Here is a 12,516-nt window from a genome sequence, read left to right on the forward strand (position 1 = left end):
GTTTTCTTTTCAAATTCATAGTATTCGAATTTAAAATACTGTAAAACCCTTTATTTTCGCGGCCCCTATTTTTCGCGAATCGGTCACAGATGACATAGTCGCGACCACTAAATTTCGCGAATTCCAGACGCCTGCATTGAAAATCTTAAGGACCGAAATTTTCGCGCGCCCCTAAATTTCGCGAATTCTTTAATTCGTGAAATTCGCGAAAATTTAGAGCTCGCGAACATTAAGGGTTTTACAGTATTTCGGCACATTCGCTATTTAGAATGATTTGGCTGCTGGGGAAACCGAAATTCGAGTTTATTCAAGTACTCTGTATGCATAGTGAGACTATCCAAGCAGGTCACCGCTAGGTCTAAATCATACCAGCATCAAGAAATCTTGACTCTCTAACCATTCTGATTAAAAAAACAATAAAACATTTCTTCCTTATATTGTTCAGACGTAGTTATCGCACTTGAACTTCTCCAACACGCTCGAAAAAAAAAAAAAAAAAAACCTTTAAACAACGTACATTGCGACTTTTAATTCATGTATCTTGATTCACTTACCGCAAGGTCTTAGCACTACAAGCCTATTGGTGACTTTATATTATGACTATACGTTTTGAAAGTGCGCATCACAAAGACAACTCAATTCGCGCGTCGTCAGCAAAGCCGTCGTTTTCCGCGACATTGAAGGAGGTGCCGCGGTCGGGTGTCAAGACGTGCGGCCGATTCAAACTCGTCAGCCGTGTCTGCCCCAGGGGCGGATCCTGAGGACCCTCTGAGGGGGGGGGGGGGGGGGGGGGGGCAGGACTAATATTAATAGGGAGGGGAGAAGAGAGGGAACACTGGCTGCACACCTCATAGCGTGTTGGATCTTTGTTTAAACGCACGTATAAATAGTAGAGAGAGGTCTTTCCTGGTCAGCGACACCAAGTGTCGTGATTGAAGACATGATTGCGATACCTCCCGCTTGGAGGGAGGGGGGGGGGGGGAATAACGAAAACCTGATTTATCTTTGTGGCGACTTCGCATGATCTAAAACTATGGTTTTGTGTTTTCTGTAAAACTCGATAAACAACTAAAATTGACCCCCGAGTCGGTTTTATTAAAATCGGTTCTTGAATAAGAAAAACCAACCTTTGAGGGAAGAAAATTTTTATCTACAGTTTTCGTGTCTTTCGATTGTTCGGGTCACCCGAATGCCCCACGGTGGTTTAGGAATCACATGCCCGGTTTTCTTCAACATAATCTACAATAAGCCCAGTTGTTTCGAACGACAGCCGAAGTTGTCACCGAAGTACACCGAATCTGCGGGAAAAAGTAGCCCCCAAAAATGCATCCACCAAATCTTAGAAAAATAGAATACTAAAAACTTCGCAACCAGACCAAACTGATGAGCTAGGCAGCACCGGCGCGTGGAGACGCACTCGAAGCAATGAAAGCTCTAAGTTGCTTGCTCTGGAGGTTGACCACGCAGACTCGCGAAAAAATCGGAGTTTATCAGGATTTTTCTTTAAGAAGAAACGGCGTAGGATTTCTTTACTTCACCTTTACGCGTGAATCCCGTACCGATAAGAGAAAGAAAGGTGACAAGGAGTCCGGAGGAAGAAGCAGCCTCACGGACGTTCAGTTTGGGCGGCGCTCCCGCTGAAAGGAAAATAAAGCTGTAATACAGGTTTTCTTCACGTGAATCTTGGGTGTGAGATTTTCAGCGCGGCTCCGATTTGGGATTTCACGTTTTTTTTTTATTTTTAATTTTTATCAAACGAGATTGGAAGCTAATTCTAAATTTTTTTTGGTAATAATGAAAAAGACGGAACCCGACTCATGTGGGACGGCACCTCTGATCCCTGTCGTCGAGTACTATTAGACAACAACGTCTCTTTCGGATCCTTATAATAAATTTCGGACTTTGAGATTGCCTCAGGAGATTTGTGCGTCGGCTATATTGTGAAAAAAACATTTGCCAAAAAGCTCTACACCAGAATGCGTGTTACAGTAAGGCCAACGAAAAAATTTTGAATACTATACAAAATCCTGTCCTGAGTGCACTTTTAGCCTGACTCGGTTGTTTAACATATAACCAAAAAAAAAACAAGGACTAAATAAGTTAAGGGCAACAAAAAAAAGAAAACTTACCATTTTAGCTGCGCTGCAAGTGACGTATCCTTAGGTCGAAACGGGCAAGCACGACTTGGTCGGCAATCACAAATCCCGGGAATCAAATTCAACTGCTCGTTTGCGATCAGTGTGGCCATAGGGTGTAGGTTTCACCACCATCGTCTAAGCCAAACATATTTTGCTATGTCTCTACACGGGGACCCGAATAGCCAATAACGTTGAGATTGTTCACAATAACGCTAACTCATCTCTTTTTACCTCTCTGAATGAATTACTGGGAATGGCAACAGAAGGTTTTCGCAGTTCGTAATCCGTAGCCTTTCGCGCTAAGGACTGTTAATGGTAGCTCGAAGGCTGCTTCCCTGGACAGGGTGCTGGAACGAAAGTAATCACCCTCAAAGAAGAATCACCGTGACGCATGCGAAAGGGTTTCATATTTCTGTCGTGCTCAAATCTGCTTATTTTTGGCGTTCTTTTTTTCACTTTGGGATTGCGACGTTGAATCCCCTCAGGTCGGCGGAAGCACTCCGAGGACCATGGTAATGTTCGCTACTTTGAAGCCCAATAGCCTATGGAAACAAGCTCGTTTTTCATTTTCGACGTCGCGTGGTCTAGAGGATGCAGATGCGCTTCGACGCAGGAAACGACACTTATACACAAGTATTTCAGAGGTTCGACTGTAAAGTGTTAAATTTTTGAACTTTTGAAAGTTTGAATTTTCTGTGCTCGGATACAACCTTTATGAATTCATCAAAGTTTCACGCTAGGTTCTGTTTTGTGCAGTCCGCGCAGCATCGGCGGGGAAGGCTGGGAGGGGGGGGGGGGGAGCTGATATTCATAGGAGGGGCCCCCTGGGCACACCCCCCCCCCCCCCCCCCCCCCCCCGGATCCGCCACTGGCGTGCCCATAACAGCAGGCTGCGGACGCTGCGTATCGACTATATCCACGCGCGGGTGATTGAAAACCTTTAGCTGCGCCTCAAGTTTGTCATTGTCAAGTTGTCCGTGACGCCATTTTTATTCGTGCTGGTCTGTGGCATTTTGCGTTAACACACAATTTCTGCTGCTGCTGCGAGGCTCGCCAGTCTCTACATCGGGGCTCGGTGCCCGGTTGAATGACCGACAGAAGGTGGCGGGAACAAAGGGGTTTGCCGCGGTCAAGACGTCGCAGGATTAGACTCTTTTCAAAAGTGGGCGCCATCTAGCAGCAGCTGCGCCGATTATGCGAGTCCGCCATTGTCGGGACGCGTCCTCTGAGTGTGAAGTGGACGCCAGGGGTGCGTCAGCACTCGGCGTGAACACGGCTTGGCTTGTATCGCAAACTAGTGCTGAGTCAGCGTTTGGCGAGGATTCGGATCATATCACATACATATTTGCCACCAAAATGGCGGCTACCCATCTGGTTTGATAGATTTTTAAAAAGGGTCTATAGACGTTTGCAAGTACGGCCTCTGGGCGGCGCCATCTTGCTGCTGCTGTGGGCAAATCGTCTGAGAGCCAAGCATTGCCTAGGCATACTCAATGCTTCAGCAATGTTCGACTATCAGACGATCTACCCACACCAGCAGCAAGATGGCGGCGCCCAATGGCCGTACTTGCAAATGTCTATATAGAACGACCCGTGGAGTGATGGAGGGAATTCATGACGGAGCTCGGGATCCGTTCGTCTGTTATGCCTCCATGGCGTCATTGCAGGTTTATAATTTTTACTTAGTTTTTTTTTATAAATATTACTTCAGATCACTACACAGGCGCTATTCGCTCAATGTATCCACGAGCCCCCGAATCCGGGTGAAGCTTTTAAAGTGACCCCGTAAATCGGCTTGATCACGTATCGAAGAAAATACTCTACATGTGAAAATGAAGGCAGTATGGATTACTTCTTTTTCATATGGAGCCTATTTCCTTCGGTGCCTCGTGTTACACTTACGCTTTGTGTGAAGAGTGAGTCATCTATAACATGCCGCTACCATGTGGGTACTGCTACATCGGACAGACCGGTCGATGTATTAACGACAAAGCTCGCGAGCTTGCAGTAAAACTTAGAAAACTCGCGAGGACCAGGACATTTAGCTGCCCATTGTCGGACATGCCAGCGTAAAGCAGATCTCTACCATGTTCAGATAACAAGACACCATTAAAATCAGGTTGCAGGGGATGTTTATAGGCCCTTGCTATAGACGACGATGAGAAATGCGTGAGCACCCTGTCATGTTGGCTGAAGCAGAAGTGGGAACGGGGGACTGACGGAAAAAAGGAGAAAGAAAAAGGGATAGAATAAATATAGACGTCACGCAGGGTGATTAAGTTAAAGTTCCTTTCTGTCTGTTCTTCTACAATGCGACAAATTGGTGCTGTCGACAATGAAGCTAGAAAGGCCACGGACTTTTCTACCGGCTCAAGGTGAACAGACAATTCCATGGGTAGAATGGTACCCACTGTTGGAAGCATTTCATGGTGGCGAGCGGAGCGACTACTTACCTAGACGACAGGAAGAAGGCAATATTTCTCAACTGCCTTGGAGTGGAGGGTCAGCAAGTATTCTCTTTGCTACCACATAAGACGCTCAACCATCGACTTCTGCGGACAGTGCTTCCACTACTCAGGCATTCGGCGACACAGTACGTACTCTGAGCAAATTCTTCGCGCCAATCGTCATCAAGACTGTCGAAAGCTATCGTTTCCGTCAAAGGGAACAACTACCGGGAGAAGCGGTCGAAGAGTATGTCGCGACATTAGGAGCCTGGCAAAGACATGCAAGTTTGGAGAACTCGGGGATGATTTAATATATGACCAGCTAGCAGGGAAAGCCAGCAGCAAGAAAGTGCGAAAGCGGCTTTTGCTTGAACAAGAATTAACACTGGGCCCAGCACTCGTCATTGCTAGACAAGTGGAACACGCTCTGCGCGAGTCTAAGCTATTCAACGAAAATAAGAAACTCTCAAGCCCTTCTGAGGTTGCAGCTCTTACAAGAACTACTGCGAATTCTCGAATACAAGGTCAGAAGTTCTGCAGATGCGAATCTTCGGCTCACTTAGCTGACAATACTTCATGCCCACTGTAAACATAGATATGCGAGAAATGCGGTATGCAGAAAATCAACCAGAGCAAAGACCACGTCTTCTATGAAAGCCAAAGGGCTGATGAACATTAAGGGACTTCCGAACACCTTGTACTGCGAGGCGGTCATTACTGGCGTACCGGCCAAGTTGCAAGTGGACACAGGATTGCCACTTTCTATCATATTTTCGGCAACATACACTACACAATTTCGACACATCAAGCTCGAGCATTCTAACCCGGAAATTAAGAATTATTCCAATGGGTGATCCAGGTAGAGGGCATGCTCAAGACAGAAGTACCGTTTAGTGCAAGACAAACCGCCTGCACATTCCATGTCATATGAGGCAAACCGTTGGCTGATTTACACATCCTTCGAGGCATGCAGATAACAGTAGACATCGAAAAACATCCGTCCCACCAACTATCCACGGGAAATGAAAAAAATCCTCAGCAGTATAAAAAGAAGTTTTCACAACTCTCTTCAGATGATTTGGAACTCGTGAAGGACTTTGTTCACCAATTCAAAACACGAACCACAGTTCAGCCGGTGCAACAAAAACTTCGTCGTCTTCCACTGACAGCACGAGACAAGGTATTTCATTGATTACTAAAGTTAGAGGTAACACGCGTGATCGAGAACATCGACGCCTCGGAATGGGCTTCTCCAATTAGATACAAAACTTGAAAATATAAAACAGAGAGGACGAGGACGGGAACAGGACATCTTTCATGCTGAAAGATGTCCTGTTCCCGTCCTCATCCTCTCTGTTTTATACTTTCAAGTTTTTGTATCTATTAACCAACACGCTCGTTTTCAATTGTAATTCTCCAATTATTATGGCCGGGAAGAAAACGGGGAAATTTGACTCTGCGCGGACATACGAAAACCAAATCAGGCAATAGTCATTCACAGTCATCCACTTCCTCATCCAGTGGAATTTTTCATCAACTGACTGGGATTACAGTATTCTCCAAGCTTGGCCTCTCATTGGCCTATCATCAAAAGGAATTGGCCGGAGAGAGCAGAGATTTATCGGGGTTCATAACCAAGGATGGACTTTTTCGATGCAAGAAAGTTTGCTTCGGCCTAGCTTTGGCAGCAGCAGCTTTTCAGAAGAGGCTGTCGACAGTGCTGAAGAGATGCCGTGGCACCGTCAACTACTCAGATGATATTCTCGTTGCAGGAATATAACAAAAAGAACATTACGAGAATCTAGAGCAAGTCCTGACACGCTTACTAAAGAGCGGCATGAAACCCAACAATGCTTACATGACCAACTGGAGTGCCTGTCAGCAACATGACAAAACAGCAAAAACAGCACCGGCTCAGATGAAACCAGCTCGCAACCCCGAGGATGCGTGGAAGCAGATCGGAATTGATTTCGTTGGATTTCGTCACGTTTTCCTAGAAACTGCCGATGCGCCATCACCGTTGTAGATTATTAAAGCCAGTGGGCCAAGCCGCCTCGGTGGCTCCGAGGCGAGAGCGCTGGCCTACGGATCCCCTTGTGGCGGGTTTGAATCCCGGCCGAGGTGCCCGCAATCTGAAGGAGGCTTATTGCGGAGGAGGCGCCGTGTAACCGAGCTTTCGGTTGCACGTCAAAAAATCCCCAGGTGGTCCAAACTAATCCTCAGTCGTCCGCTGGGGCGTGCCAGATGCCCCTCGTTGGTTTAGCCCGTAAAACCCCCAAATTTGACTTTCGACAGCCAGTGGCCAGAGGTTGGGTTCTACTAACACCCAAAAACTGATGCAGTAATCAGCTTCCTGCAAAAATTCTTCAGCAGGGAAGGTTACCTGGAAGTTCTGGTGTCGGACTGCGGTTAACAATCCGTATCCGTAGAGTTTAAGGCATTTATTCAAGACAGAGGTATCACGCACGCAACATTATCTATCTATTATCTACAGGCAAATGGACAAGTGGAACGCTTTAACAGAGTGCGCAAGGATTGCACCCAAAGCATTTTGTTGGAGAAGGGCAACATACAGCTTGACCTGGTGAACTTCCTGGGAGTTTACCGCTGTACACCACAAGCAGCAACTAATCCGTCCTGTCAGTGCTGTTACAGGGACGCCCAATGCGCACATAAACCGACATAATGGGACTACTTCATCCAGAAATTGCACAAAATGTGAGGGAGGCGATAAATTACCTTTGTAGCAGGGTGGAAAGATACCAAAGAAACTTCAAAAATTATGGTGGCAAACGCAGGGCGATCAATACTCCGAAGTACAAGGGAGGGGACTACGTGCGCGTCCGACTGCCAGGACATACGACAAAGGGCACTCCATCGTTCAGTGCCCCAGTCAGAATAGAAAAAGCACTCAGATCCAAAACGTTACAAACAGGAGACGGACACTGTTCGAACGCCTCGAAGTTGACTAGAACGGTTGCTCAACAGATTCCGGTACTGCAGCAAAGGGGCCAATTACCGAATACTCCGTCAGGTCCGGACCCAAGAGGAACGCACGGCCTCCTGACTCTCCTGACACTGCCTCCTGACTTTCCATAGCAGGCTTTTTGCGAGGGGGTGGGGGGTATGAGGGGATGCGGGGTATGTCATGTTGGCCGAGGACGAAGTGGGAACAGAAACTGACTGAAAAAAGGAGCACGAAGAGATATAATAAAAAATGAACGTCACGCAAGGTGACTAAGTCACAGTTCCTGCCTGCCTGTTTTTTTCTAAAATAGAACACACCCCTTCAGTCACCTTGCAAGCCATAGAAAAACTTTTTCTAAACGGCACTCTTTGTGGTTAGTTGAATAAAACCAACAACAAAAAATAAAAGCAATGGGAAAAAACAAGAAAAAGGCAGAGGCAAAAAGGAAGAATGGATATAAACTAATAGAAGAAGAGGAAGGCGAAATAAAACAGTTATTAGTCCAGCGGTCGGTTCGCCTTTCTTTTCTGCTGTCTCCCTTTCTTCTACTGGTTCCACCCGAGGCGCCCAAGGAAGACGAGACTAGAAATTTCGCGAAGTTGGCCAGGCTCAAGTTCGATAAAGGCATACATTTTCAAACTTTCAATTCATGTTCGATAAGGCTTTGATTGAAGCTGAACTTGCGTGCGCATGCGCGAAAATTAAGAAAAAACACAAAAAAAACAGCATGGAGGGAGGAAAAATGCAGTATGTGTTGGGTGTATAGGCATCACTGGTTCACATTACTAAGGAAAAAAATGAAAGGCGCATATTTTCGCTTTTATATGCTGTAGACATCGGTAACCATATTATAACATTTAAAATAAACTACTTTCTACATTATTTGCTTCCCGAAATTCAAAATATTTGTGTAGAAGCCGGGCAACATTACCCATAATTCCAACTTCTTAGAACTTTCGTCAAAGGTCGAAGGTTCGGTGAACTACTCGAAAGTTAAAGTTCGACGTCAAAGTCGATATTCGACAAAATTCCGACACACCCTTAGCCGAGTCCAACTTCACAACAGCCGCTAGATGCGCAGGAAGTTGAGTGAGCCGCTGGGGCCTAGGTGAGTGGCCACCCTACGTGACACTCTATTACTCTGTAGGTACGGGCACCAGGCCGATTTATGGGGTCACTTTTACTACTTCGCCCGAATTCGGCTGCACGCGGTCTTTGAGGTATAAGCAGACAGGTGCTGTAATCGTGACTGTGCATTTTGTTTAGTTTTCTTTTATTCATACTACATATTTTAGTAATCGAAATTTAATTCGACGTTAACCTTTTGGCCACTATTTTGCAGCTTTATTTTGATTCGAGCTTGCATTTTTAATTCATATGCCTCTCATAAGGGGAACAAACAAAAATAGAAAGCACCGAACATTCAACAGCACATTTAGCTATTAATTACGCAATGGAAAATTTAGCGGCACTAATGTTTGGCATAATGTATCTAAAAAGTGTCGTGTGAATGTTGTGCAGATCACCGCCCTCTTATATGCTGACATGAACCAATTGCCTAGCGCTTGCGTTCTTTTCGCCTCGCCATAGCCAACTTGTGTAGAGAGTGCTGGCGATTCCCGTAACAAAGAAAATTAGAACGACAGGAAGGTGATTAAGCTTTCCCACGTCCAGAGCCACAGAAGGTCACGAGAGAATTTTGAATCCAGGAACATCAAGAAGAGAGACTCTGATTTCCTTGTTCTGGAGTCATTTAGTCCTGAAAGTTTTCTAAGCCGCTTGCGGCCGATGCTTTCAGGGCCCTCTTGTACGAGTGAAATTCAAACTGCTTTATTCTAGCTCACTTTCGCAAGATGATGAAATGTTTCATGCTACTATCTTAACTTCGCCTTGCTGATATCGGTCAGGTCACACCATTTCATTTTTATGCCCAAGGGATTTATTATTGAATAAATAGAAATTCCAGGGTTACGGTGACCAAGGAGTTTCGGTGAAAAACGGGGGGGGGGGGGGGTTATCAGGTTCATTATTGCTAGCTCTGTTTAGGCAAAATCCCAGTGAGATGTGGCATGGTTAGTAAAGGCGACGCCCATTCAGAATCTTCACCAGAACGCAGTGAATACTACAAGAGTACGTGCTACTCACATGATAATATGTTTTCGTCCGAAGACCTAACATGCTGGATTACCGTTTTTTTTTTTGTTTGTGAACCCTGGCCTCGCGCCCAGATCTCGCCAAGCTACAAGCAATGTGTCCAGGCCTACGTGGTACACGAGCAAAGGATAATCTTGATTTAGATTTGTCCTCCATTGCCTTAGAACTTTCGCCAACAAAGCGCTTTGCTATACACAAAATCTGCATCATACAACACCTTTCTTTTGATCGTCGAAGTCATCCCTCTGCAAGGCTGTCCCAAAAGTCATTGCAACTCTTCACTGCATAGTGATGAAGCTCTTCACCGTTTACTGAAAAGCGGATGCCCACGTCACTCTTTGCAACACATGCCGGGATGTGTTGCAATCCCCGGTGGGACTCCGGTGATGGGGATATGTAAAAAAATTGTGTACTTTTTCTATAGGATATCTTCGATAACTGATGTCATTGTGCTTCGGTCTTTTTATCACTTCTCACACCTTTTCTCTCTTTCTGAAAAGGGTGCGACTGTGAGGAGTGTTTGACTCAGCATGGGGATGTGTTTGGGTGTATTAGAAAAGGGCACTATAAATCAGACGTCACAGAATCTCGATCACTATTTAACGTAAACGTGGCGAACATTCTTTCCTATGTGAGTTCGTGTGCGTTTTAGCGGTTGCGGAAGAAAACCTAGCGATTTAGCGTAATAACCAATAAACAGTGCCTGTTGGTCATTGTTTCAAAAACCATTTTCTTCTGCGGCAGGTCTACCTGTCATCAAGGGGGGGAGCTTGGATGTTCAGGAGGCTTGGGCCAAACGGCATGCCGAATGACGCAGCTTTATTGACAAGAGCGATGGACTTGAAGACACGACTGGTGCCTCAGTGCATGAACCTCGAAAAACCGGAATCTCGGTTCACTAACTACTTCAACCACGAGGCCTACGGGCTCCGACCCAAGAACCGCGTCAACAGCCAGCGTGTTGGCGTGAGCGACGTGCTGCCATCCTTGATCTTGAGTGGCATCGTCATCCTTAAGAGAAACGTGGTCGAGTTTGCGGAGGACGGCATCCTCTTCGAGAGTGACAAGGAGGTAAGGTCCAAACTGACACTGATGCGCATTGAACGTTTCCGCTGAACAGCATCAAAGTAGAGGCAGCCTTGCACCGGCGGGCCATTGAAGAATGCTGTCAATATTTTTAACTATTTTACTGTGATGAAAAAACATAGACCATAATTTCTTCGGGAGAGCATTTGGGGGGCAAAACCATTTTTTCGTAGCAAATTAAGTCTGTCTATTGCAGTCGGTAGATGGTCGAGAGAAAAAAGATTAAATAGCATATAAAAGCGTGCCATTTCTGGTCTGACTAAATAAATTTATGTAGTGCTAAGATATTTTGTGGTGATTGTACTAAAAAGATATGAAATTATCTGTTGAAAACATGTTTCTTATTGCAGCATTTTTGGATACTATACAGATTAGAAACACAAAGTTTTTTTGCATTGCATTATTTAGACAAAACGGTGTAATAAAATTTTGATACACTATCCCGCAATAAAATAAGGAGAAATGCAACTCAGTCAGACAAATGACCGTCTACATAATAATATTTGAATTAGTACTCAGTAAATGCGAGTACTATGAGCTTAGTGGGGTGAGATCTTTAAGACAAGTATAAAGACACGTGCACAGGTGACAAAGTTGGACGCCGTCATTCTGGCCACGGGTTACAAGATCAAGTTCCCCATGCTCTCCGAGGACGTGATGCCGGTTGTGGACAAGCAGGTACAACTTTACAAGCACGTGTTCCCGCCCGTCTTGAAGCACCCGACCCTGGCTATCATTGGACTTGTGATGGGCTATGGATCTCCACTCCCCCAAATTGAGCTGCAGGTGTGGGTTTTTTTATGAACTTTTTAGTCATTTTCAGATATGTGCGAAGCGTTTTCGCGTCTGTTCCCTTAAATGGAAACAAGAGGAACCATAGCGAAGATAATTCGTGGTGCAGATTGTTCTCTCTAAATCTGTTAATCACAACGCACATTATTATTGTTTTAAACTTACTTTGTTTCCTTAGAGACAAAGTAATGAAATGTACTACCAGTACCACTGTATTATCTAAATCACTAAGCGAAATTTTGCAGTGCATCGAAGCGAATATCTCCTGTCACTTGACACTTGTCACTCATAAAATATAATAGAGGCATGTACGTATCAGGTTCGGAAGGTTCGTGTCGGTGTGGGAAGCACGAGACACCTCAGGAAGGCGTTCGAACGGCCTCTTGAGTATTCGCGCCTTGTCGAGCTCTCCGTACTTCCGACATTCAGGGACAAGCTGAGCCACGGTCGGTGAAGACTTGGGGGCTACGATGGAAAATAGTTCTTGTGAGAGCACTTTGAATAGGTGGCGGATCTTATCGTCTTCGCTCATCTCGGGGGCGACGCGGCTACATATTGCTACATTAAGCAATGAAAAACGTCATGTTTGCATTGCTTGATGTCACAACTAAGACTGCGTTTTTCGGTTTAACATATGTTTCAGCATCGTCATTCGCTGAGCTGCCTCCGTAAGTTGCGATTGAAAAGGTTTACTCCGACTTAACATAACAAATTAATAACAAAAGGTACAGACGTTTCGCCACCTATGCAGGTGGCATCTTCAGTATACACTGACATTTCGTGTCAGTGTATACTGAAGATGCCACCTGCATAGGTGGCGAAACGTCTGTACCTTTTGTTATTAATTTGTTATGTTAAGTCGGAGTAAACCTTTTCAATCATGAATTCACCCGGCTTTTGGAACATTTTTGCATTTATCCGTAAGTTGCGG

The 12,516-nt window shown here is 45.3% G+C and overlaps 1 protein-coding gene across 1 annotated transcript in view; it reads left to right on the forward strand.

The window, feature by feature from the left end:
• LOC120841584 (flavin-containing monooxygenase 5-like) overlaps positions 1-12,516 on the forward strand; it is a 107,867-nt gene that overhangs the window by 90,319 nt on the left and 5,032 nt on the right. The window contains exons 3-4 of the mRNA XM_040212504.1: positions 10,452-10,778; positions 11,379-11,579. Coding sequence (XP_040068438.1) covers positions 10,452-10,778; positions 11,379-11,579 — 528 coding nt within the window. The remainder of the gene's footprint in view (positions 1-10,451; positions 10,779-11,378; positions 11,580-12,516) is intronic.

Source organism: Ixodes scapularis, unplaced genomic scaffold, assembly GCF_016920785.2.
Source record: "Ixodes scapularis isolate PalLabHiFi unplaced genomic scaffold, ASM1692078v2 PGA_scaffold7__128_contigs__length_106722199, whole genome shotgun sequence".
Classification (NCBI taxonomy): domain Eukaryota; kingdom Metazoa; phylum Arthropoda; class Arachnida; order Ixodida; family Ixodidae; genus Ixodes; species Ixodes scapularis.